The following is a 27,388-nucleotide window of genomic DNA, read 5'->3' on the forward strand; positions in this document are numbered from 1 at the left end:
TCCATAATTATTCTTCTTATTTTTATGACTTAATTAATTATTAGCTTTTCATTAAACTCACAAACCCACTGAAGTTCCTTCACAAACCCCAGTTTGAGAAACCTTGACATAATGTAATTCTTAATTCACTTTATGTTGTTAATAACATCAAACGGAATATATTTTCTTTGCATTTTAATATCAGTGTGGTACAATATTATCCTATTTAAATCAATGTGTTAAAAGTAATCTTTAACCTAAAATGTTTAATGTAATGGATTTTTTATTTTTATTTTTATTGAACTTCAAAGTACAGTTAGAATTACAATAATACACATGAAAACATAAAACACAAACAAAAATAATAATAATATGTATACAAAATACACATACAGCCAGGGGGGTGGGCTAAACATTATGTAAATATATTAAAGTACTTACAAATGGAGACAGTCTCGCTTTTCACATAATGGACTCTCTCTTTTCTAGCGTTTTAGATACGGTTGCTCCTTTACGCTTAAGGAAGATTAAGGAAAACAGTCTGATATGAGCAGGTATGATGAGCACAATCGCACCCTAAAGACAGCAGCCCTGAAAATGGAGCGCAGCTGGAGGAAAACAAAACTAGAGGTATTTCGTATTGCATGGAAGGAAAGTACCCTATCCTGCAGAAAAGCATTAAAAACTGCTAGATCTGATTACTTTTCATCTCTTTTAGAAGAAAACAAACATAGCTCCAGGTATTTATTCAATACAGTGGCTAAATTAAAGAAAAAGAAAGCATCAACAGGTGTTGACATTTCCCAACAGCACAGCAGTAATGACTTTATGAACTACTTTACTTCCAAGATTGATACAGATCCCCTGTAAAGACCTCGTCTCAGACGGCCACCGGGACAAGACCACAGGAACCAGACGAGTCCTCTGCACAATCTGACTTTGCTGCAGCCTGGAACTGAACTGCTGGTTCGTCTGGTCAGAGGAGAACTGGCCCCCGACTGAGCCTGGTTTCTCCCAAGGTTTTTTCTCCATTCTGTCACCGATGGAGCTTCGGTTCCTCTGGATTGCTTAGTTGGGGACACTTAATATCCAGTGATATCGTGGACTTGATTGCACAGACATTTTGACTTTTATTGCTTTTACCTTTTAATTATTTTAAGGCATAGATGCCCAAAGGGTCAAAACTTGAACTTGATTGGGGACCGTGGGCCAAAAGTAAATGTTGCATTATATCCAACTATATTATATTATTTTGTATGTATCATATATTGTTGTTTTTACACAATTAAACAAAAACTAACAACTTTTAAAATATATTTTCGTCAAATTCACTTACATTGTTTTTTACATTTCAATGCAAAAAATAAAACCAAACGGAATGAAATGTGCTTCAGTGGCATGTTTTTTCCTCCCTCATGTGATGTAGCATGGCAGGTCAAATCAAAGGTCATCGTGGGCCGACTTTGATGCTGGTTTGTGTATTTCTGTTTAAAGGGATTAAAGCTGTTGTTGTGTCTCATAGAGCTGGATTTCCCTTCTTCATTGACAAATTCTGAGAGAGCGTTCATACATCGGCTTACTCAGTCCCTGGGTTACGTCTCAAAAAGCAGAGGGTAAGTTGAATTTGCATGTCAAATGCAGAACTGACGTTTATGCATCATTACAAATGCATGCTGGTGTACAGCACTATGGCTAAAAACCAGCCTAAAACTAGACTATGGAGTTATTTAAGATTACTTTTTTAATTGCTCTACTATTTTTCCATAATCTATTTTCCTGTTACTGGTTTCCGATTTAAAGCGGAATAAATAATCTTTCCATTGATGTATGGTTTGTTAGGATCGGACAATATTTGAAAATCTGGAATCTGAGGGTGCAAAAAAATCGAAATATTGAGAAAATCATCTTTAAAGTTGTCCAAATGAAGTTCTTAGCAATGCATATTACTAATCAAACATTAAGTGTTGATATATTTATGGTAGGACATTTACAAAATATCTTCATGGAACATGATCTTTACTTAATATCCTAATGATTTTTGGCATAAAAGAGAAATGTATAATTGTGACCCATACAATGTATTGTTGGCTATTGCTACAAATATCCCCCAGCGACTTAACACTGCTTTTGTGCTGCAGGGACACAATTGATTATTGTTTGCACAGATGACCCCATAGGGTGCTGCTTAAATAGTCAAGCCACTTTTATTTCTATAGTGCTTTATACATTGCAGAGATTGTTTCAAAGCAGCTTCACAATAATTAACACAGTTATTTTCCTGTTTATGTTCTGAAATTCATCGATTGTGAAACAAATTAAATTTATAAGCAGCTCTACTGAGTACAATAGTTGTTTAGCTCAATACAGTTCAATAACTCAGTAATAATATTGTAAATTATAGTTGTAATGTGAATAATATGAAGTTCTTGTGAACTGTTGTCGCAGGAAAGGCTCCGGTCGATATCTTACGGTGAGGAAGAAGGACGGGACGGAGGCGTCTCGCTCCATCATGACCTGTAACCTCTCTCACAACTCCAAACACATGGTGCAGAGCCTCCTGCAGAGGTTCCCCATCACCAATAAAGAGCGCAGTGAGCTGCAGCCGCGCACAGAGAGAGCCGTCTTCACTTCTCCTGACGCCAGCGGTGAGTCTCCTACTGCAGAAGACACCCAAACTCAAAGAGCTTCACCACAACCTGCCAACGTAATCTTGTGTGTGAATGAGAGCTTAGTTTAGTGCTCGCATGCTGCGACAGCCGCTTTCTGTGCGTGTGCTTCAGATGTGTGCGCTCAGAAAACCCTATATCAGAAGTTTAAACTAACATGGTTTAAAACGCATGATTTCAGCGCGATAAACATGATAATCAGAACAAAAACATGTTTTGAGCTGTAATGGCGCAGCTCTATTCTGGAAAAGGGGGCGGGGAGCAGCAGCTCATTTGCATTTAAAGAGACAGACACGAAAAACAGCGTTTTTCTGCTTCCACTCAAAATAGGCATTTTCAAAATGATATAATAAATGATCTGTGGAGTATTTTGAGCTGAAACTTCACAGACACATTCTGGGGACACCAGAGACTTATATTACATATTGTTAAAAGGGGCATATTATATCTCCTTTAAAGGGACATGCACCGAAATGGCTCGCTGTGAGCAGATGATGAACATGATCCGAAAAAGGGTGTGGTTTTACACTACCATTGAGAAATTTTAACCAAAGTACGTTACAGATTTTCATTAAGACCCTAAAGAATCATACCAACTTGTAGAAAATGGGCATCTGATGACCGCTTTAACATGAAGTGAATCTAGCCTATCTTGCGTTTCCAAATGCATGTTCAATGCAAATGCAGTGCCTTTGATTTGAAATCACAATTTTCATGCAGCCTCATGTATTTATTTCATTTTGCATGGGATATAATTAATTATTAGGTTTTCATCAACTCATGAACCCCATTTGGGAAACCCCGAGTAAGTGCAGAAATAAATTATAATGCCAAGTGTTGGTTTTTCTGGATTAAAGGCTCTTAATGAGAGAATAAATCCGTCTGAACTGACTTCCTCTCCCAGATCCCGCAGTTCCTGCTGGATGACTGCTGTCGGAGCGGGATTCCCTGCCGGATCTTCTGCACTCAGCCCAGGAGGCTGGCGACCATCGCTGTGGCGGAGCGCGTGGCGGCCGAGCGCGGCGAGAAGATCGGACAGACCATCGGCTATCAGATCCGTCTGGAGAGCAGGTACTGCGTTATAGGGCTGAGCGATATTATCTGGGAGTTTGCTGAGGATAATAATTCAGCGATTGTTTTCTAAGTGTGCTTTTGTGCTGCTTGACGCTCAAAGCTTTTCATGCTCTTCATATTCTGTGCAGTGGTCTGCTCAGCTTTTCTGCTACGGGGAATTATTTAAATTGTTTTCCGTTTGTTTGTTTATATATATATAAAATGCAATTTTTTTCAATAGCCTTATTAGATGCATGCATCATGTTTTATGTCAATCTGTTATTTTAGTTTCATTGAGATACTATTATAGCTTTTGCTAATATTTTGAATTAGATTTTATATTTATATTTTCTGCTTTCATGTTAATTTTAGTTAAAGTTGTAGTAATTTTATGTGTTTTTTTTTATTAGCTTTTGTTATTTTTATTTCAGTTTTAGTTATTTTCAGTTAGTTAAACTGAATGAAAATGAGAAATAAGTAAATAAAATAAGTTTAAGGTTTTAAAATGTTATTTCATTTGTTAACTTTTTTTTGGTTAAACATGATCCGAAATCAATATTTGAGCAAGTTCATAACTAGAGTTCAAAACTATCTCCTTACTTTGCATAATTATTTTATTTCAAGTTACGAATATGTCTTAATATTTTAATGAAAATTAATAACATTTGAATAATTGATGCATTTACCATTAGATGCATGTACACTGCAATCACAATTGCGTAAATAATACAATGAGATTTTTTTAAAATGTGAATTTAATTATGAAATGATTTTTAAAAATTGCATAATGAGTCCTAAAGAGCCTTTGAGTCATTCATTCAAACGATTAGTTCAGACAGCTGATTCATTAGGTCATTGAATCATTCATTAAACTGATTCGTTCAAAATGTGGATTCATTAAATAAGGCAAAAACAGACAATATTTTGTTTAAATTGTAATGCTAACTTGTTATTGAACTTGTGTAAAATCAATACGACATTTGCAGTCATGCAGATATTGGGGGAAAATATCACTCTTGCTGGTGTGATATTGTTAAACTATATCATATGATATAAAGATATAAGACAAAACTTTAATGAATTTTAATGTCATTCAAACAGGCTACTTCACACGTGTGCACTCTCAAAGCATGGTTTGTTTGGGTTTTGCAAAGCATGTGATATACTTATTAATTTTAGCTCACACATTGTTAAAACAATAATTACTATATGTGTCCCTGCAGCACAGAAGCAGTGTTAAGTCGCTGGGGGATATTTGTAGCAATAGCCAACAATACATTGTATGGGTCACAATTACACATTTCTCTTTTATGCCAAAAATCATTAGGATATTAAGTAAAGATCATGTTCCATGAAGATATTTAGTCAATTTCCTACCGTAAATATATCAAAACTTAATGTTTGATTAGTAATATGCATTGCTAAGAACTTCATTTGGACAACTTTAAAGATGATTTTCTCAATATTTAGATTTTTTTGCACCCTCAGATTCCAGATTTTCAAATATTGTCCGATCCTAACAAACCATACATCAATGGAAAGCCTATTAATTCAGATTTCAGATGATGTATTAATCTCAGTTTCAAAAAAATTGACCTTATGACTGGTTTTGTGCTCCAGGGACACATATTATCCTAGAAGATGACACGTATAGCACAATCCTACTCTGTCAGCAACTAGTCAGCGTGACAGAACCATGTTTGTGTATAGCAGCACAAGTGTCTCCATCTAAGTAACTGCAATCGTGCTGATGAATTGTGGGTATTCGCTGCTCCTCAGAGTTTCCCCTAAAACCCTGCTGACGTTTTGCACGAGTGGAGTTCTGCTGCGGACGCTGATGTCCGGAGACGAAGCCCTGTCCACCGTCACGCATGTCATCGTGGTGAGCAGCACACAAACTCTGGACTAACGTTTCTCCGTGTTCTCCGACCCGGATCTTAACCGCTTCTGCTCCGGCAGGACGAGGTGCACGAGCGAGACGGCCTGACCGACTTCTTACTCACGAAGATGAAGGAGCTTGTCCAGAAGACGCCGTCGCTGAAGCTGATCCTTTCCAGCGCTACTCTGGACGTCAATCTGTTTGTCAGATACTTCGGAGCCTGTCCTGTTATTCACAGTAAGAGAACCGATAGAAAACACCTTGTGTTCATGATAGAGAAACATTGGCAACACTTTACAATAAGTTTCCAATCTTTAACAGCTACATCGATGCAAACTCCTCAGCTTTCAGTGACAAAAAAGTGGGGGGGGGGGTCTTACAAGGGTAAATAATGAACTGGGGCCGGTTGCATAAACTGTTTAGACTACTCTTAAAAAGTTAGCCGTCTAATTTTGTGTTTCTTCAAGACCTGGTCATAACTTATTTTAATTCAGTTATGAAAAGGTAGATTGGTCTTATTTGTATTGGAAGAGTAAGCTTCGCTTAGCAGCTGCTAGTTGGTCAAACTAGTTCTTAAAGGGATAGTTCACCCAAAAATGAAAATGTGACGTTTATCTGCTTACCCCCAGGGCATCTGAGATGTAGGTGACTTTGTTTCTTCAGTAGAACACAAACAGAGATTTTTAACTCAAACCGTTGCAGTCTGTCAGTCATATAATGGAGGTGAATGAGAATCACGGCTTTGAGAGTCAAAAAAAACATACACAAATTAAACCCTGCGGCTCGTGACGATAACGATCGGTCTGAAATTGAACAGTATTTATATAATTTTTTACCTCTGATGCACTGCAATGTCCAACATCTGGCGTGTGACGCATGTACGTGCTTGGGCATAGTAGACATAGATATATATACAAGTAGATTTCCACGGCCCATTGAAACAGTCACTAATGAGGCATCTACATATATATACAGTGGGGCAAAAAAGTATTTAGTCAGCCACCAATTGTGCAAGTTCTCCCACTTAAAAAGATGAGAGAGGCCTGTACAAAATGAGAAAAAAAAATCCAGAAAATCACATTGTAGGATTTGTCTACTAAGACTAATACAGTCTTAACATGGTGGCTAAGTTTATGCAACTGGCCCCTGGTTGTTTTAGTAAGTTTTTGTATAGTATTTTCTTTACTCTTTACTTCAAAAACTATGTCTAAAAAGGGTAATATTTTATGTATTTGAGGTCTGAGATGTGGGAACGGTGAAGAGAGAGAGAAGGGCAAACATTTTGCATTTTAGCTCAACATTGCCATCTAATCAGACAATATTGTGTTAAATAGCCTGCATAGCACTTCATCTTTTATAACATGGGATTTTGACCAAATATATTAAATCTTGATTTTTGTAAAATGTTGCAACAAGATGTAAAATTGATTTACATCAACTAATGTTTGAAGAGAGCCTGTTTATGGGTTTATTGAAGCTGAGAAATGAAATCTTTTGTTACAAACTACACCTATATATTTTAATTTCAGTCTATTTTAATTCAATTTCTATTCTAGTTTGTATAGCGCTTTTTTCACAGTTTCAAAGCAGCTTCACAGAAAATGTGTGTTCAGGGATGTTCAGTTGCATGTTATTTTTTTTATTTAAAATACTTTCTTTAATTAGTCTTAAGTTTAATTCTGAATGGAGCACAACCCTGATGAACACCATATATGAATGTTTGTCATAATTCACCGGATTTGATGCTTTCAGATGTGATTGTTGAATAATAACGTTGAATTTTCTTTGAAGTCAAAGGTTGTCCATATGAGGTCAAGCAGCTGTTTCTGGAGGATATCCTGCGGACCACCGGCTACACAAACAAAGACATGATGAAGTACAAGAAGGAGGCGCAGAAAGGTGATGCTTATAGCTAAAATACACTACTGGTCAGAAGTTTGGGATCATTTATGTTTCTAGTCTCTTCTGCTCATCAAGGCTGCATTTATTTGATCAAAATACAGTAAAAACAGTGAAATATTATTCTAATATAAAACAGCTGTTTTCTGTGTGAATATGTGTTAAACTGTAATGTATTTCTGTGATGCGCAGCTGTATTTTCAGCATCATTCCTCCAGTCTTCAGTGTCACATGATCTTCAGAAATCAGTATAATATGCTGATCTGCTGCTCGAGAAACATTTCTGATTATTATCAATGTTGAAAACAGTCGTGCTGCACAATATTTTTGTGGAAACCGTGATGCATTTTATTTTTCAGGTTTCACAGATGAATAGAATGACTGGTTTTGTTGTCCAGGGTCACAAATTTCCACTGTAAATCACTTTTAAGGAGTCAAATATCACCTCGTAATGGGAAGGCTAATTTTTGATAAAATTTTGGGTTATTGATTATAAGGTGCTCCTAAAATTGAACGTGCTCCTAAATTTTTTAAGTTCCTCCTAAAAAGAAAAGTAAGCGTAGAGCCCTGATTCAAAAACGTTTCAGAAACAAAGTAACGCAGCTGTTTGGTTTCCGTGGTAACGGCTGTATTTCTGCTGTTCAGCTGTTCATTATCGTGATGCATCTCATTACCGCCACATTGAAATAATATTTCACAGTTTTTGCTGTAATTTTGATCAAGCAAAGCAGTTATATATCCATCAAGCCAAACGTTTACAGACCCTGTGTGTGTGTGTGTGTGTGTGTGTGTGTGTGTGTGTGCAGAGGAGAGACAGCAGACGTCTCTGACCGAGTGGTGTGACGCCCGTCTAGACGTCTTACAGCCGGAGGCTCCGAGGGAAAAGACACACACTTGTGTCCTGCAGGAGAACGACCTGCTGGATGACGGCGGCGACAGTGTCTTCAGTCAGATGGTACTTTCTCTGCATGCCATTCTTTCTCCTTAAACGTGTGTTTGCTGGAATACTGTCTGATTTCTGAGCATTTCTGCAGAGCGAGAAGGACGTGGCCACACTGGAGCCCTGGCTGCTCAGAGAAATGGACGCCTGCATCTCCAACATCTTCTTGAACCAAGACGCCGATGCCTTCGTGCAGCTCTTCAATCTGATCCTGAACGAGAACATCAGCGGTAGGGCTGTTGTAGCTTTTGTTTCTAAATGTGCAGGCTGTTCATAACAAATGCTATATAGATAAATAAAATTTAAAAAAGTCATTATTGGCTTGGTAATGCTAGCCTTATTATAACAAATGCTACAGTTCTGGTACGTTTTTATGGAGTAAGAAATAAACAATATCAATATAATAAAGCAATAAGCCCCTTAGCTGTTATAAATTCACGGTAAACCACGGCTTCACGGGGATTATAGCTTTTATAAAACACGGTTACTCCATATACGTAGTAAGGTTTCACAAAATAAAACAGAGCAAATAAAGTGTAATGATATTAATAAACACAGTGTTCTTCCACCAAACAATGTAGCTCCTCAGAAACAGTTGTGGTTGCTACAAAGTGGTTGCCGAGCAACACACAAACGTAAACAAAGGTGTGTGTTACTTTGTAGCGTCATTTACAACAGCTTCCAACACGGCTCAGCCAATCAGAATCAAGCACCGGAACTCTCCGCTTTCTAAGAAAATGTTAAGTTCGATTGACTTTCCATGGCATGTAACAAAGTTAGCTTATTGTTAACTAAGCTATTACTTTATTGCAGATATGTTATCAACCAACTTTGCGTGTGCAGATGATTGCACAAAAGACCATTTTACAAAAATAAACATAACGTTATTTGCTAGAGAAATGACGTCTAGTGAAGAGCATTTTGAGAAATATTAGACTATATTCTTATATTTCACTTGTTAGTGATGTCTTAATTATTTAATGTATGCTTAAATAAATGCCACACTGTAAATCATTGTATTTCAACAACAAATAGAAATTGTATAATTTAGAACTTAATTTAATGTGCAATTTACATGTTTGCATTAATTTTTTTTTAATGTGAGTGTTGATTGTTGTAGTTCAAAATAAATAGTAATTCAATTTTAGTTTGGGCTCTGTTGTTAATTCAGGGTTTGTATAAAATATCCTTAAGTTGCCAGTCATTGCATGCTTTTGTGCTGCACTTTATTTGTACCATTTTGTTTTATTAGCTTATTAGAATTGGAAAGATGATAACAATGTTGTTTGATAAGTGAGATCTCTGATTTTAGTCTTTGAAAGCCAAAAAAAAAGTAGTGCTTAAAGTCCTGGAATTTAATTTTGCAGTTTCTGTACGAACCCTGTTAATTGTAATTGAGTCTGGTGTGCTTCTGCTGTGCTGGTCTCATGTGTTTGTGCTCTTTCAGTGGATTACAGACACAGCGAGACGAGCGCCACGCCGCTGATGGTGTCCTCCGGACGGGGTTTTCTCAGCCAGATGGAGCAGCTCCTCAGCATGGGTGCGAACGCCAACGCCAAAGCCTCCAACAGCTGGTGAGGAGTCAGAAACACAAAACACACAACAGAGCAGAGCGAGTTTCTGATATCTACCAGTGGGCTTACTACTGTTAATTAAAGCTAAAGCCATACAAACACTTTCTTGAACAAAATAAACAAGCACCAAGTCACTGCTCATACACTGGACAAAAGTATTGGCACCCTCATTCTAATGAACAGGTTTGATTACTTTAGTAATTTGCATGAGTACAAATCTTAATGTTGAAGCATATAATGATATTCCAGGGAATTGTGTGCTTCTAATTTCACAGCAACAGTTTGTACAGGACCCTTTTCTATTCTAACATGAGTATACCTCTGTGTTTAAGGCAAGGTTCAAAAAGAAATGATTGATTGAGTCAGTGTGGAAGAACTTGACTGGTCTGCTGTGACTTTAAATGCAGACCTTGAGCCGAAAACTCATCACCAAACACTGATGACTTGCACATATAGGTGCATTTATTTTAGACACTTCCAAAACTGTTGCAGCAGAGATGGAAATACACGTTTTAAATACATTAATTATGTTTCCACTTTGTTGCCACAGTTTTGGAAGTGCCTTTTTCTGTTCTAAAGATACTTTTGTCCTTATAGTGTATATACACTGTAGTTTATGCATATACATACACCTAAACACACAGATATGCATGTAAAATATTATTTTCTTTTTCTGTTTTCACTTTCACAGTTTCACTTTTAGTATTTTTGTTGTGTGTTTTTGTCAATTTTATTTATTTTTTTATTTCTATATAGATAATATATAAATTGTAGATGATCGGTACTATATAGAAAATGTATAAATATATATTTTCTATTTATTAGTTTTAGTTATTTTAGTACTTGAGGTTATACAAAAATTTTGTAAAATTATTTATATATATATATATATATATATATATATATATATATATAAATTATATGATATATATATATATATATATATATAAATTATATGTGAGTTATATAACTTGAAGTACTAAAATAACAAAAATTAAATAAGCTAAAAATATCTAATAAAATTATAGAGGAAAAAAAATCTAATCCTAAAATAAAATGAATTAATTACAAATAATGGTTAATTAAAACTAACCATAATATTAAAATAACACTGTCTACAATACATTGTTTAGGTGGTCCTACCATTAAAAATAGCATTTAATTTTTCCCTCAGATCAGCAGATTTAGTTAATTTAGTTTTTCATAACCATTTTGTGAAATGAGTTACAGTGAGTGCAGTCACTTATAAATAATATAGTTTTGAACCACTTCATCCTTCAGTAAAAGCTTGCTTTGCACATCACATTGAATTAAATTCATAACTCGATCAGCAATGAAGTGTGCCGCTTGAATTGTTCAGATCAGATCATTGTTCAGAATCACTTGAGCTGCTCGTCTCTAACAGGTTCAGTAACCAGCAACAAATCTCAGTCACTTTTTGAAACATCTAAGTCAATAAATGTAAATGTGATGTTTATTTCAGGACGGCTCTTGACTGGGCCAAACACTTCAATCAAACTGAGGCTGTAGATCTGCTGGAGTCTCACATGTGAGCCCCGCGTTTGACTTCATCTCACCGATTCTATCCTTACAGCCCATGCAGAGGTTATGTGGGTAATGTCTGTGTCTCTGTCTGTCTGTGTGTGTGTGTGTGTGTGTGTGGCTGTCTGTGTGTCTGTCTGCGTGTCTGTCTGTGTCTGCGTGTCTGTGTCTGTGTCTGCGTGTGTCTGTCTGCGTGTGTGTCTCTGTCTGTCTGTCTGTGTGTGTCTGCGTGTCTGTGTCTGCGTGTCTGTGTCTGCGTGTCTGTGTCTGCGTGTCTGTGTCTGCGTGTCTGTGTCTGCGTGTGTGTGTCTGCGTGTCTGTGTCTGCGTGTCTGTGTCTGCGTGTCTGTGTCTGCGTGTCTGTGTCTGCGTGTCTGTGTCTGCGTGTCTGTGTCTGCGTGTCTGTGTCTGCGTGTCTCTGTGTCTGTCTCTGTGTGTCTGTGTGTCTGTGTGTGTGTGTGTCTGTCTGCGTGTGTGTCTCTGTCTGTCTGTCTGTGTGTGTCTGTCTGTGTCTGTCTGTGTGTGTCTGCGTGTCTGTCTGTGTCTGTGTGTGTGTGTGTGTGTCTGTGTCTGTCTCTGTGTGTCTGTGTGTCTGTGTGTCTGTGTCTGTGTCTGTGTCTGCGTGTGTCTGTCTGCGTGTGTCTGTCTGCGTGTCTGTGTCTGCGTGTCTGTGTCTGCGTGTCTGTGTCTGCGTGTGTGTGTCTCTGTCTGTCTGTCTGTGTGTGTCTGTCTGTGTGTGTGTCTGTCTGTGTGTGGCTGTCTGTGTGTGGCTGTCTGTGTCTGCGTGTGTGTCTCTGTCTGTGTGTGTCTCTGTCTGTGTGTCTCTGTCTGTGTGTGTCTCTGTCTGTGTGTCTCTGTCTGTGTGTGTCTCTGTCTGTGTGTCTCTGTCTGTGTGTGTCTCTGTCTGTGTGTCTCTGTCTGTGTGTGTCTCTGTCTGTGTGTCTCTGTCTGTGTGTGTCTCTGTCTGTGTGTGTCTGTCTGTGTCTGTGTGTGTCTGTGTCTGTGTCTGTGTCTGTGCGCGTCTGTGTCTGTGCGCGTCTGTGTGCGCGTCTGTGTCTGTGTGTCTGTGTCTGTGTCTGTGTCTGTGTGTCTGTGTCTGTCTCTCTGTGTGTGTGTGTCTCTGTCTGTGTGTCTCTGTCTGTGTGTCTCTGTCTGTGTGTCTCTGTCTGTGTGTCTCTGTCTGTGTGTCTCTGTCTGTGTGTCTCTGTCTGTGTGTCTCTGTCTGTGTGTGTCTGTGTGTGCAGATGGTGTGTTGAAGCAGGTCAGCTGGACGAGTCGTCTCTGGTTCAGACGGCTGCATCAGAGCTGAATCCTGAGGACCAGGAGCTGCTCAAAGCGTATCATCACAGCTTCGACGATGAGAAAGTCGACCTGGATCTCATCCTGCATCTGCTCTCCAACATCTGCCAGAGCTCTGACGAGGGTGAGACCAAAAATCATATTCATATCTGCTGTGGGCAACAACAGATACTTGATCTGATCTTGTTTTGAAGCCTTTATTTTGAGTTCCTGCTGTTTAGGTGTGAATCTCATTAAATCATTTTTTTTTACTATTAAGATTTTTCCCCCATTTTAAGCACAGTTCTTGTGAAATTCTCATTACTGTAATACAAAATATTATTCTCATTACTGTAACACCGTAATAAAGCAATAAGCCCCATGAAGCTGTGGTTTACAGTGATTTTATAACAGCTAAGGGGCATTGTTCGCGGAGTGCCTAAAACCCACTTAGCTGTTATAAATTCACTGTAAACCACGGCTTCACGGGGATTATTGCTTTTATAAAACACGGTTATTCCATATACGTAGCACGGTTTCACAAAATAAATCAGAGCAAATAAAGTGTAATGATATTAATAAACACAGTATTCTTCCACCAAACAATGTAGCTCCTCAGAAACAGTTGTGGTTGCTACAAAGTGGTTGCCGAGCAACACACAAACGTAAACAAAGGTGTGTTACTTTGTAGCGTCATTCACAACAGCTTCGAACGCGGCTCAGCCAATCAGAATCAAGCACCGGAACTCTCCGCTTTATAAATGTAATTTTTAAGTTTTTTGTAATGCTCGTTATTTTCAATAACAGCAATATTTTTAAAATAATTCTCATACTTTAAATATAATTGATACTAATTTTTAATAATACCAATAGATTTGTATTACTGTAATACAGTAATTTTTATTATTTTACAGTAAGAAATACAAGCACTATCATTGAGATACTATTATAGTTTTTTTTTATTATTTGAATTGATTTTTATTTTTATATTTTCTGCTTTCATTTTAATTTTAGTTAATGTTTTAGTAACTTTGTCATTTTTAGTTTTTTTTTGTCTATGTAGTTTTTATTAATTTTAGTTTTAAATAAATTTTTTTGTTATTTTAGTACATCAGGTTAAACCAAATTAAAATGACAAATGTTGCCTTGGCAACTAGCTGAAATAAAGTTTTAGATTTTTTATTTCAGTTCATGTTTATTTTATTTCAAGTAACAAATGTTTTTTAAATGTACTTTAAATTGTATTTTTAGTTAACTATAATAATCCTGGTGTAAATACCTTACATTGCGAATAATATGTCATTCTTTTCTGTATTTGTTTATTTGTTTTGTTATGTTTAAAAATTGAGGGGTTGATGATGTGCTTAAATGTCATGAAAATAATGCATAAATAAATAAATAGGCCATAAAATAGGTGTTATTCGTAATGCGCACATTAAGTATAATTTCTTCTGTCTTTAGTTTTCAGGCTTAAATTTGAGCTGAATATGTTCTTGTGCTTCACCTTTACATCATTTCAACAGTTTGTCTTTTATTCTCGTAACATATTAAAGCAGGTATTAATCAGGTTAATATTTTTCATTCTCAGGCGCAGTGTTGATATTTCTGCCGGGCTACGATGAGATTGTCTCTCTGAGAGATCGCATCCTCTTTGATGATAAAAGGTTTACAGATCACCAGCAAAGGTCTGTGAGTGTTTGTAGCATTGAATCCAACATGTGAGGCATATAAATAAAAATATTATGATATATAATTTTTTTTGCCAATCCAATGCTTGATTGCATCAGAGGCAGAAACAATCATTGCATTTACTGAAAGATTGTTTAATTTCTTTAGAATTGCTTGCAGTCAAACCAGATACATTTATTAAGAAAACGGATCAAAAAATTAAAAAATGTCTTCATTGGTTATTGATAAACCGTGCATCACCAGGTTTCAGGTGTTCATACTACACTCTAGTATGCAGACGTCAGACCAGAAGAAGGTTTTGAAGAACACGCCTAAAGGTGTTCGCAAAATAGTGCGTATCTGTTTCTCTTATTTCCGTAAACTTCACACTGACTCCTTTAAATGTAATCAGCTCAGACAATCTCATCTCATTCACCAGATTCTCTCGACTAACATCGCAGAGACCAGTATTACAGTCAACGATGTTGTTTTTGTCATCGACTCCGGCAAAGTTAAAGAGGTGGGTCTGCTGTTAAAGAAGTAGTTCAGACAGGAATTACAATGTGCTGCTGATTTCCTCACCCTCAGTTCATCTGAGATCAGGATGAGTTTGTTTCTTCATCAGGTTTGGAGAAATGTAGCACTGCATCAGTGTCTCAGCAATGGATGCTCTGCAGTGAATGGGTGCCGTCAGAATGAGAGTCCAAACAGCTGATAAAAACATCACAATAATCCACTGGAGGAAGCGTTATTATGGATTATGAACTCGGTGTATTTTAGTTAAAAACGTCTTAATGCTGGATGTGTTTCAGCTTTTGTCTTCTCCAGATGTTAACTGATGGCCTGGAGTGCTGTGGATTATTGTGATGTTTTTATCAGCTGTTTGGACTCTCATTCTGACGGCACCCATTCACTGCAGAGCATCCATTTCCCTTTTTTTACAAATCCAGTTTTAATTTTGTATTACCGGACAAAGCCGCAGTCTAGAATGAAACCGTTCTTGTGTTGTGCCGCAGAAAGCCTATGACGCTCTGAGTAACGTGACCATGCTGAAGATGGTTTGGATATCGAAGGCCAGCGCTCTGCAGAGGAAGGGCAGGTAATTCTCCGTGCATCCGTGTCTCAAACATGACGAGCGTGTGATTGTAGGACTGATGGAGACGCTGTGTGACGTGTTGTTTAGAGCGGGCCGCTGCAGACCAGGTGTCTGTTTCCATCTCTTCAGCCGTCTGAGGTTCAACAACATGCTGGAGCATCAGATTCCTCAGCTGCTGCGCATGCCGCTACAGGTACACGCGTGTGCAAACACACACGCCACTGCACCAGACGTCATACAACACAGCGGCATCATGCCAGAATAAAGGCCAGCCAGTGTCCAGAATAGGGACATATAATTACTATGTTATTAATGTAGACATGTATTAAAAGTATTGAAGGAGGAGTAATGGAATATAATTACAGTATTTTTGTGATTAAGCTATAGCATTTATGCATTTATACTAAATGTATTTAGACTACTGTTTTTCATGCAAATACCTAAAAACCAAATGTGTCCCTGCAGCTCAAAAGCAGTGTTGAGTCGCTGGGGGATATTTGTAGCAATAGCCAACAATACATTGTATGGGTCACAATTATACATTTCTCTTTTATGCCAAAAATCATTAGGATATTAAGTAAAGATCATGTTCCATGAAGATATTTTGTGTGTGTGTGTGTGTGTGTGTCAGGAGCTGTGTCTGCACACTAAACTGCTGGCTCCCGTCACCTGTCCGATCGCCGAGTTCCTGTCTAAAGCACCGGAGCCGCCTCACCTGAACACAGTCAAACACGCCGTACAGATGCTGAAGGTCAGACAATACCTGCTTGCTTGTGTCACAGCAGCAACCAAATGATCCATTTTAATCAGATTGAGGGTTAAGTCGGACTAAAGAGCCTTCATGTAAATACCTCAATCGGTGCAACTGAAAAAAGTGGCGTAGATCTTAATAAATAATGTGAATAAAAGGATAATTTTATCCATGTGAACTGCTGCTTTCTTAATTGGTTTCAAAAATACCACATGCAGTGTTGTGCAAAAGTTTACACGCCCTACAGAAATGTCTTTTGTTGAGCATCATATTTGATCATCAGGAGTTATGGCTCATATAGTCTGATAAACTCTAAAACATGATTGATGGAGAATCAAGTAAAGCTGAGCTGCTTTAGTCCAGTAATGACTGACTCTCCACACAGACCATCGACGCTATGGACCCCTGGGAGAACCTGACGGAGCTGGGTTATCACCTCGCTGATCTGCCCGTGGAGCCACATTTAGGGAAGATGGTTCTGTGTGCGGTGGTGCTGAAATGTTTGGACCCCATCCTCACCATCGCCTGCACACTCGCCCACAGAGACCCCTTCGTTCTTCCCGCTCAAGCCGCTCAGAAGCGCGCCGCCATGCTGTGCAGAAAACGCTTCACCGCCAACACCTTCAGCGACCACATGGCTCTGCTCCGCGCCTTTCAGGTCAGACTCCATCAGGATATCACGTCACTTTGTAGGCAAAAACCTGGAAGCGAGTTAGCATTTTAGCACTTCCGGTTCCATCGTCCCAGAGTCAATGGGTTTGGTTTGATTAAATCCCCTAATATGTGTCCCTGCAGCACAAAAGCAGTGTTAAGTCGCTGGGGGATATTTGTAGCAATAGCCAACAATACATTGTATGGGTCACAATTATACATTTCTCTTTTATGCCAAAAATCATTAGGATATTAAGTAAAGATCATGTTCCATGAAGATATTTAGTAAATGTCCTACCGTAAATATATCAAAACTTAATGTTTGATTAGTAATATGCATTGCTAAGAACTTCATTTGAACAACTTTAAAGATGATTTTCTCAATATTTAGATTTTTTTGCACCCTCAGATTCCAGATTTTCAAATAGTTGTATCTCAGCCAAATATTGAAATATGGAAAGATTATTTATTCTGCTTTCAGATGATGTATGAATCCCAATTTCGAAAAATTGACCCTTATTACTAGTTTTGTGCTCCAGGGTCACATATAAGGTCCGTGGTTCACACAAGCTCAAGATATTTTTACGTTTTATCCTACGACATAAAACACACCAGTTACACCCCAGTTGTGATTTTTTTTAACTGTTGCATTTCTTTAAAAAGACAGTTGCTAACAAGTTACTAAAGGAAACTACAGGCGCTGTCGTAGACATTAAACATCGAATGAATCCACGGTTTTGAACAAATTGAGTGAGTCAGTGATTCAGTGCCTCATTCATAAAGATACACTGCCTTTGTTTCTGAATGAATTGGCCTTTTGAATGAATCGGTTGAATGAATGATTCAATGACTCATGCCACCTACTGGCGCTTTTAGATTCATATTTAGAGCTTAAAAAAAATTCATACAATTAATTTTTTTATTTGTTTAAATAATTTTATATTTCAATATTTGTTTAAAAAATATTGTTTTAATCACCCATTTACTATAATTATTTGTGCGATGCTGAATCAAAACATTTCTCTCTAAAGCTACTTTTTGTAATGTCTGTTCAGTGCTTTTTTTCATTTAACACCGTAATGATTTTAAATGATCTTTTGGGAGGTAATTTCTCAGCCAAAATGCATGTGCAATTTGTGATTAGTTAATCGGCACATCGCGTAATTGTAATTTTGATACAATTTTGGAAAAATTGTAATTGCTTGACTGCCCTAGTAATTATGTGGTTATGAGAATCAGAGCTGTTTGTGTTGGTTGGCGCAGGCCTGGCAGAAGGCTCGCAGTGATGGCTGGGAAAGAGCGTTCTGCGAGAAGAACTTCCTCTCTCAGGCCACAATGGAGATCATCGTCGGGATGCGAACACAGCTTTTGGGACAGCTTCGAGCTACAGGTGATGTTTCCTCAGTTTTTACAGTTCATGTTCTCTAGTAACAGACACAAACCAGCGCCAGATGATTCACAACATCACAAACTGTGGTTCTAAAGAAAATACTGTGACCGTCTGAAAAAGACCCACTCATGCTTGTAACTTGCTAATCCTGTTAACAACATGCTAGTAACACCCTAGCAACCACCCAGAATACCTTAGCAACCACATAGCAACACCCTAGCAACCATCCCAGGTACCCTAACAACCGCATGGCAACACCCTAGCAACCACCCTAATTACCCTAACAACCGCATGGCAACACCCTAGCAACCACCCTAAGTTTCCTAACAACCGCATGGCAACACCCTAGCAACCACCCTAAGTACCCTAACAACCGCATGGCAACCCCCTAGCAACCACCCTAAGTACCCTAACAACCGCATGGCAACACCCTAGCAACCACCCTAAGTACCCTAACAACCGCATGGCAACACCCTAGCAACCACCCTAAGTACCCTAACAACCGCATGGCAACACCCTATACTGAATAATTAAAGTGACTCACATTTCTGCTCATTAAACTCTCTAGAACCAATGTTGTTAATGTTAACTAAAACTATTTCAATTATAGAATTTTTAAAAATAAAGTATAAATATTAGATTAAAAACTTTGCAACCAGCTGAAATAAGTATTAATTGAAGTACTAAAATTACTAAAACTGAAATAAAAATCATTTAAACCTGAACAGAAATGTATTTTTTTTTTAAATGAAAATGGCAAATCCACATATTAAATGTACTAAATTTATCAATATTTTACATATTTATCAAACTAAAGTACTAAAATTGCTAAAACTAAAAGAAAAAAAATGCTAAAAATAAATTAAATCCCCCTAAGCTAAAATAAATGACAAAAGAACATCATAAAATTAAAACCTAAACTAAAATTAAAAAGAAAACGGAACATATATAAAAAGGTTAATTCATAATCATAATGAATGCTATAATAGTATATAAATAATACTAAAATATCACTGTCCAGAGCTTTTGCAAGTGCAGTAACTCGCATTATACAACACACGTCATCCGTGGAGCTTACACTGAAGCAGTCTTCTAAACACAGTTATTGAAATCGTACTCATGGCTTCTGTGTGAAGAATATGTAACGATACATTATTGCTAAAAATCTACTTCCTGTTTTCATCTTCTGCCAATGAGAGCTGCTTGAGCGCAGCAGATGAGTTCTGATCCGCCAGACGCTGTGCTCCCGTGTGTTCTGCAGGCTTCGTGCGAGCGAGAGGCGGCGGGGATATCCGGGATGTTAACCAGAACTCCGAGAACTGGGCCGTAGTGAAAGCTGCTCTGGTCGCTGGCATGCATCCCAACCTGATCCATGTGGAGCGGGACAGTCTGAGCCTCATGGGCTCCAGAGAGAAGAAGGTCCGCTTCCACCCGACCTCTGTCCTCAGCCAGCCGCAGTACAAGAAGGTCAGTGCTGTGACGATCAATGCAGGACCAACACGCTCTGCTTCTGCTCTTATAAAAAAAATAATTTAATTTAATTAAAACATAATTAAATATATATTTTGTATTTTTATTATTATTTTATAAAATATCTAATTATTCATTTATTATTTAGCATTTGTTATAATGCAATGTATTAGTTATTTTAATTTAATAATGATTAATAATGTTTTTAATATTTTCTTGTAGAAAGAAATACATATATATATATATACACATATAGTTATATAGTTTGTGTGTATATATATATCTATAATATAATGAATTTACTATTATATTTGTGTGTGTGTAGAGAGAGAGAATTTAATGTATTGATTAGCAATTATAATAATAAAAAAATTAATTATAAATTTTAATGCAATTATTATAATTAATTTATTAATTATAAATAGTTGTTTATTTATTTATTTAAAAATATGTAGTTTATATGTGTATACATCCATATAAAATGTATTATATTTTCTGTGTGTGTGTGTATAGTATTTAATGTATTAACAATTATTAAATAATATTAATTTAATTTAATAATATTAAATTAGAAATTAAATATATATATATATACAATTATATATTATTAATAAATATAAAATTAAATTGATTATACATTAAATAAATGTATTACTAATTATTATAATTTATTAATTGTAATTGTTAATTATTAATAATTTTGATAATTATATATTAGTGCTGTCAAGCGATTAATCGCATCCAAAATAAGTTTTTGTTTACATAATGTGTGTGTGTACTGTGTATATTTATTATGTATATATAAATACGCACACATGCATGTATTTATTTAAGAATAATGTTTATATATTAAATATATTTATATAAAGTATAAGAATATGAATATATAAATGTATAAACGTGTAAATGTTTTCAAAAAGTATACTGTATGTGTGTGTATTTATATATGCATAATAAATATACACAGTACACGCATACATTATGTAAACAAAAACTTTTATTTTGGATGCGATTAATCGCGATTAATCATTAGACAGCACTATTTTATATATATATATATATATATACATATATATATATATATATATCCTTTTTTTTTTATATATATATAGTTTCTAATGTTTTGAAAAAACTTTTTGCGATTAATCGCGATTAATCATTAGACAGCACTATTTTATATATATATATATATATATACATATATATATATATATATATCCTTTTTTTTTTATATATATATAGTTTCTAATGTTTTGACCTTCTACATGTTCAAGTAGATATCAATAAGCATCTATTCACTGTATTTGTTTTTTTTTCTTCTACCCAGATCCCTCCAGCCAATGGCCAGGCGGCAGCAGTGGAGTCCCTGCCCACTGATTGGCTGATTTATGATGAGATGACCCGCGCGCACAGGATCGCCAGTGTCAGGTGCTGCTCTGTGGTCACGCCCCTCACCGTCGCCATCTTCGCAGGAAGTGCCAAACTCCCAAGCTCCGCCCTACAGGAACCCGCCGTCCACAGAGGAGGTGCCGCTTGACTCACAAACACACAGATGTCTTTATAATCGAGTGTGATTATCACGCGCATCTCGTCAGTGAAGCCGGTTCTGTGATTAGTAGTAAATCTCCATCAAGTAGCAGCATTTACTACACAGAGCCGTAGTTCACTGACAAGCTGCGCAAAATCCCGTTCATAATCGCAGATGATATAATCACGTGATTATAAAATCTACGAATTGTGTCCCTGCAGCACAAAAGCAGTGTTAAGTCGCTGGGGGATATTTGTAGCAATAGCCAACAATACATTGTATGGGTCACAATTATACATTTCTCTTTTATGCCAAAAATCATTAGGATATTAAGTAAAGATCATGTTCCATGAAGATATTTAGTAAATGTCCTACCATAAATATAGCAAAACTTAATGTTTGATTAGTAATATGCATTGCTAAGAACTTCATTTGAACAACTTTAAAGATGATTTTCTCAATATTTAGATTTTTTTGCACCCTCAGATTCCAGATTTTCAAATATTGTCCGATCCTAACAAACCATACATCAATGGAAAGCTGTGACTGGTTTTGTGCTCCAGGCAAGCTGTTTGCGTAGCTTCTCAGTGAACTACGGCTCTGTGTAGTAAATGCTGAACCTAAAATCTCTTTTAATCCATTTAATCCATCATGGTGTGACTGGATCATATCAAACAGGCTATGATATTATTAGCTAATATTGTGATTTTTATGTGGCCTTTGACATCAGAAAATGTGTTTAAAAAGGCAAAGAAACTTTTTTTGAGAGTAGGCTGTCTTATTGGATGTCAAGTGACATTTATTTGTACAGTTGCTAGTTTCGAAGCAGCTTCAAAGTTGATCAGTTATGAAACAAATGTCATCTGTTCACATTGCTAAAATTATGTGTGTATCTGTGTGTGTCTGTCTCTGTGTGTGTGTCTGTGTGTGTCTGTGTGTGTGTGTGTCTGTGTGTGTGTGTGTCTGTCTGTGTGTGTGTGTGTGTCTGTGTGTGTGTGTGTCTGTCTGTCTGTGTGTCTGTCTGTCTGTGTGTGTGTCTGTGTGTGTGTGTCTCTGTGTGTGTGTGTGTGTGTGTGTGTGTGTGTGCAGCTGACGCTGTGAATGACAGCAGTGACAGTGAGGTGGAGGATCGCTCGAGCGCTCGTCTGGCTCACATCAGCATCGACGACTGGCTCCACTTCAAACTCCACCGAGAGGTGCGCTTCATTCAACATTCAGACATTTCACTCTTAGCTGTGTACTGAATTTAATCTCCCACTGACTTTCATGAGAACATTTACAATTCTAACTAACAGCGATTAAGTCACTCTATATTTTTTAAAGTATTTGAAAGAAGTCTCTTCTGCTCACCAAAGGTGCATTTATTTAAATAAAAATACAGTGAAACAGTGAAATATTATTAGAATGTAAAACAGCTGTTCTCTATGTGAGTATCTGTTAAACTGTAATGTATTTCTGTGATGCGCAGCTGTATTTTCAGCATCATTCCTCCAGTCTTCAGTGTCACATGATCTTCAGAAATCAGTATAATATGCTGATCTGCTGCTCGAGAAACATTTCTGATTATTATCAATGTTGAACACAGTTGTGCTGCACGATATTTCTGTGGAAACTGTGATACAATTTATTTTTCAGGATTCACAGATGAACAGAAAGTTCAAAAGAACAGCATTTATTTGAAATAGAAATCTTTTGAAACATTATAAATGTCTTTACTGTCACTTTTGATCAATTTAATGCATCTTTAATGCATTTCTTCAATTTCTTTCCAAAAAAAACAAAACAATAGTATATAATGTTACAAAATACAATAATCACTAAATTTAATAACACTGTGTGTGTGTGTGTTTCTGTCAGACGGCGGAGCTGATGTTCGGTCTGAGGCAGCGCTGGCAGAGTCTGTTCCTGCGGCGGATCCGCTCTCCGTCTAAGTCCTGCTCTCAGCTGGACGAGGCCACCATCCGCTCGCTGGTGTCGGTTCTGTTGGCCGAGGAGCAGAGCGCAGGCCTGCAGCAGCCCACCGGCATCGGCCAGAGACCTCGACCTATGACCTCCGACGATCCTCCACAGACACCAGCCAGCCGCAGCGCAGCGGAGCAGGAGCGCAGCAGCCCAGACAGGTGCGCCACACCTACAGCTAACACTTTATTCTAAGGTGTCCTTGTTACACACGTTAAGTGTTAGGGTAGCACATTACAAGTAACCCCAGTTACGTAATCAGATTACTTTTTCAAGCAATTAGTAAAGTATTGCACTGATTTTGAATTTCTAAGAAAATATCTGAGTTAGAACTTTTTTCCCCATTTATTGACTGACGAGCTTCTTTTCTGAACTCCATTTTATAGGTTGAATCCAATGTTATTAATCAAAAAAGCATGCCTAATTAATTAAATCATTAAACCTAAACAATTTAACATCAATTTATTAAAAGTTAAACTAAATGTACATGTTTAGAGACCTATGAAATAGTTTGTTACCAAATTATTTGAATGCATAAAAACAAGTTTAATTTATTCTCACAGTAGCCTTATGAAATGTTTATTTATTTGTGTTGGGTATTTACTTTTTTTTTTGGTTATCAAATAAAGGCATAAAACATTAATTTAAATTATCTTCTCATTAATGAAAATTAAGCAAATTTTTTTTTTTTGGCACATAAAGGGGATTTACAATTACAATTAAAACATTAAAGAAATATTGTATGATTATTCCTTTAAAAAAAATAAGGTTTTAATCATTTTAGTAGTAGTATTACGTACATTCTGCTGAACAATAGTAATGTATTTCTGTCACAATCTCTTCAAGTTAAACCGAACTTTAATTTTGACGGGTTGCCGCAAATACCTTTACATTTCTGTGTGTATATGATATGATGTTAGTTTTACTCAAACAATAATATAATCATAGTTAGCACTGGCCGTGTAGCATGCAGTGTTTAATAACCGGGTGAGTTCAGTGCAGTCCTGTATGGTATCGTGGCTTTGCTCTGCTGAGTAACGCTGTGATGTTTCCCGCAGGCCTCGGCTGGCGTCTCAGCTGAAGAATCACAGAGCTCTTCACTGCAAACACCTGGGAGACGAGAGCGGCCCCGTGAAGAGCACCGACGGGCCCTCGTCCCCGACCTCGGGAACAGTGCGTCACCACTCATATACTTACTATTCACTTTCAAGGTCCAAAAAATTTTTTTTTTTTAGGACTCACTTTGGTCGTACTTAAGTTCCAATTTGCAACCAAAATGAGTCCTTAAAAATAAATAAATAATAAAAAAACTAAAATGTTGGACCTTATTTTTTTAGGACTCTCTTTGGTTGCACTTAAGTTTCAATTAATTTTTATTTTATTTAATATTTTTAGGAATCCTTTTGGTAGTTTTCCTTTTATATATTTTTTATATTCAGTAGTTTTCAGTCAACTCTAAAAAGGCATTAAATATATAATAAATATTTATTATTTCCATTTTAAATAACTGTTGGTTTTCACTAAAGAACATGCAGTTCTTAACTTTTGTGATCGCAAAATTAATCGTGGTTAATTTAATATATCAAATCTCCTAGTTTCGTCATAAAAAAAGCAATACGTTTAAATAAAAACTTGACTTTAATAAAATAATTAATGTCAACCTATTACATTATTAAAATCAAAAGTGCAATCTGTTAATATTATTTAATGGACCTGAGCAACATGAACTAACAATAAACAGTTGGGTTTTTATTACTGTTAACAAAGATTATTTCTTATTAATTATTAATGCATTAACTAATGTTAACGAATGAGACCTTATTGTTAAATGTGTTACCAAAAAGGTTGAAAACAAGCAGCTTTTATGACTCTATTGGGGAAGTATTGGTGGATGTTTGAGTCAAAAGGTTGTTATTTGTCACTGAAATGCTCAGCAGAAAGAGTGGTTGTTGACTGATGTGTGGTTGTTATTGATGCAGCGCTGCTCGTCTCCGCTGCGATCGAGCGTCCGCTACTTCATCATGAAGAGCAGCAACATGAGGAACATCGATCTGTCCCAGCAGAGGGGAATCTGGTCCACGACGCCCAACAACGAGCTCAAGCTCACGCGAGCCTTCGTCGAGAGCAGCGCCGTCTTCCTCATCTTCTCCGTTCAGGGATCCGGACACTTCCAGGTCTGTTTCCTTCATTTGACTTCCCTCAACTCCACGTACGATGACATAAACAGCATTTACACCCTCCTACAGTTACAGCAAGAGTTCACACCATTTATAAAAAAGGACAATAATCTGTCAAGTCACATTTATATATATATATTACAAAAGCTCTGAAGCGGCAAAAAAACTAAATCAAGGCTGAAAAAATCTTCGATCTTTCCTATTCTGAAGTCCTATGATTTATTTCTCTCTTCAAAAAACATTAAGAACTTTGTCTTCAAAAAAAATAATAATTCTCTCTCTAAAAAAATTTTTTTTTGTATTCAAATTTTTCTCTTCAAAAATTTTTTTTCTTAAAATAAACATTTTACATTTTTTTTTCTCTTTTCAAAAAAAAAAATATTTTTTTTTAAATTCTATTCAAAAAACATTCCCTTCAAAAAAAACGGCCACCTTGATTTATTATTATTTTTTTTTCATGTGTGGTTCAGAGTTTCCATAATATAGCAGTTTATACGATACAGATTGTGTGAAAGCAGCTTCACAGTAATAAACAGGAAAATAACACTGTTAATTCATCTGGATCTGGTGGCTACGGTGACCTCGGGATAAGAGAGAAACAGACTAATATTAGCGTAGATGCCATTCTTCTAACAATGTAGCAAGTACATCGGGTGTTATGAGAAGTGTTCCCGGATCCGGTTGTCCTAATTAATGCAGCCTAACAATCCTTTAACGGATTTGAATATTAGAAGTGTGTTATGTGTAAACCAGGTTAAAGAGATGGGTCTGTAATCTAGATTTAAACTGACAGAGTGTGTCTGCCTCCTGAACAGTGTTAGGTAGGTTATGTCTGGGTCTGGTGTGTTTGGGCAGGGTTACGCGCGCATGGCGTCGGCGGTCAGCGGCGAGCGCTGTCTGGACTGGGGTTCGACCGGTCTGGGCGGTGTGTTCGGGGTGGAATGGATCCGTAAGGAGGGTCTGCCGTTCCAGCTCACGCAGCAGCTGCTGAACCCCTGGAACGACAACAAGAGAGTGCAGATCAGCCGAGACGCTCAGGTCAGAACACACACACACACAGAGTGCGTCTCACTGACGATGATGATGATGATGATGAGGGATAATGTGTGATCTGTGTGTGTGTGTTTGAGCAGGAACTGGAGCCGCAGACAGGAAGTCAGTTACTGCAGCTCTGGGAGCGAATCTGAGCCCATCACATACATCACTGTGATCTTTACGTCATTTATGGGGATTTATGGACTTAAATCTTCTTCCTTCTGGCTGCATAACATGCATAACATGTTCTCAGGCTGAGTCGGGCCTCATGAACATCAGCGATTAAATGTTTTACGAATCTTATGTTTTTTTAAATCTTCACCGAATGCGTTGGCTCTGATCAGTTCAGTGTGCTGCTTTTAATTGCTGTGCAAATGTTTTTGTCATCTATGATGACTTTGCACAAAGTGTTCACTATTGCAATGTTGAAATGTTTGTTTAGCAGATAAAGTGGAAAATATGAAATATTTTGTGAAACGGAAGGACAGTTTGGAATTGTTGTGTTCTTGGTTCATTGTTTTGTCTGTTAGCTGATCATAAGCTCTGCTTGAAATAACTGACATGTTGACGTTGTGAATTAAACACTGAAAGCTGCTATAATAATCCAGCCTGGCATTTTAATAGTGAAAGCAAAAATCCAAAGCAAAGTTGAGTTTTCTGTTGGTTGACTGTTCATTTGTGCCATCGTATGTTTTGATGAATGTTCAGTCTGTTTATTTCTCATGTCATCTTTAGTGACGCAATTGTGTCATTTGCAATAAAAAAATTGCAGATGTTTCTCTTGTAAAGTCATGGAAACATTAGATTCCTCATGAAAAACTCATGAAAATTAATCATCTCGAAGTCATGGAAAA

At 37.0% G+C, this 27,388-nt stretch overlaps 2 protein-coding genes across 2 annotated transcripts; both read left to right on the forward strand.

Annotated features, from left to right (window-relative positions):
* Nucleotides 1-1,406: 1,406 nt before the first annotated feature.
* Nucleotides 1,407-2,711, forward strand: LOC107558063 (probable ATP-dependent RNA helicase YTHDC2). Its single transcript, XM_016241675.1, has 4 exons — nt 1,407-1,413; nt 1,502-1,592; nt 2,425-2,624; nt 2,707-2,711. The coding sequence occupies exons 1-4, from the start codon at nt 1,407-1,409 to the stop codon at nt 2,709-2,711; spliced, it is 303 nt and encodes a 100-aa protein (XP_016097161.1).
* Nucleotides 2,712-3,118: 407 nt separating this feature from the next.
* On the forward strand, nt 3,119-27,388 carry ythdc2 (YTH domain containing 2). The gene is made up of 26 exons (XM_016241676.1): nt 3,119-3,160; nt 3,550-3,716; nt 5,478-5,580; nt 5,658-5,814; nt 7,369-7,476; nt 8,283-8,431; nt 8,511-8,646; nt 9,864-9,990; nt 11,474-11,539; nt 12,776-12,954; nt 14,398-14,494; nt 14,742-14,829; nt 14,917-14,997; nt 15,494-15,576; nt 15,661-15,766; nt 16,205-16,324; nt 16,710-16,982; nt 18,239-18,365; nt 19,627-19,832; nt 21,163-21,361; nt 22,453-22,559; nt 23,221-23,483; nt 24,381-24,495; nt 25,302-25,496; nt 26,355-26,537; nt 26,633-27,388. Exons 1-26 carry the CDS (start codon nt 3,119-3,121, stop codon nt 26,684-26,686), a joined length of 3,531 nt encoding a protein of 1,176 aa, XP_016097162.1. The 3' UTR covers nt 26,687-27,388.

Source organism: Sinocyclocheilus grahami, unplaced genomic scaffold, assembly GCF_001515645.1.
Source record: "Sinocyclocheilus grahami isolate Dianchi unplaced genomic scaffold, SAMN03320097.WGS_v1.1 scaffold631.1, whole genome shotgun sequence".
Taxonomy (NCBI): domain Eukaryota; kingdom Metazoa; phylum Chordata; class Actinopteri; order Cypriniformes; family Cyprinidae; genus Sinocyclocheilus; species Sinocyclocheilus grahami.

Bases quoted from the DNA above. Each gene is read 5' to 3' on its own strand.
- LOC107558063 (XM_016241675.1), top strand. The intron at 1,593-2,424 runs GTAAGTTGAATT...CTGTTGTCGCAG, and splicing joins TACGTCTCAAAAAGCAGAGG to GAAAGGCTCCGGTCGATATC.
- ythdc2 (XM_016241676.1), top strand. From the start codon at position 3,119: ATGGCTCGCTGTGAGCAGATGATGAACATGATCCGAAAAAGG. The intron at 15,577-15,660 runs GTAATTCTCCGT...CGTGTTGTTTAG, and splicing joins GCTCTGCAGAGGAAGGGCAG to AGCGGGCCGCTGCAGACCAG. The intron at 25,497-26,354 runs GTCTGTTTCCTT...GTGTTTGGGCAG, and splicing joins AGGGATCCGGACACTTCCAG to GGTTACGCGCGCATGGCGTC.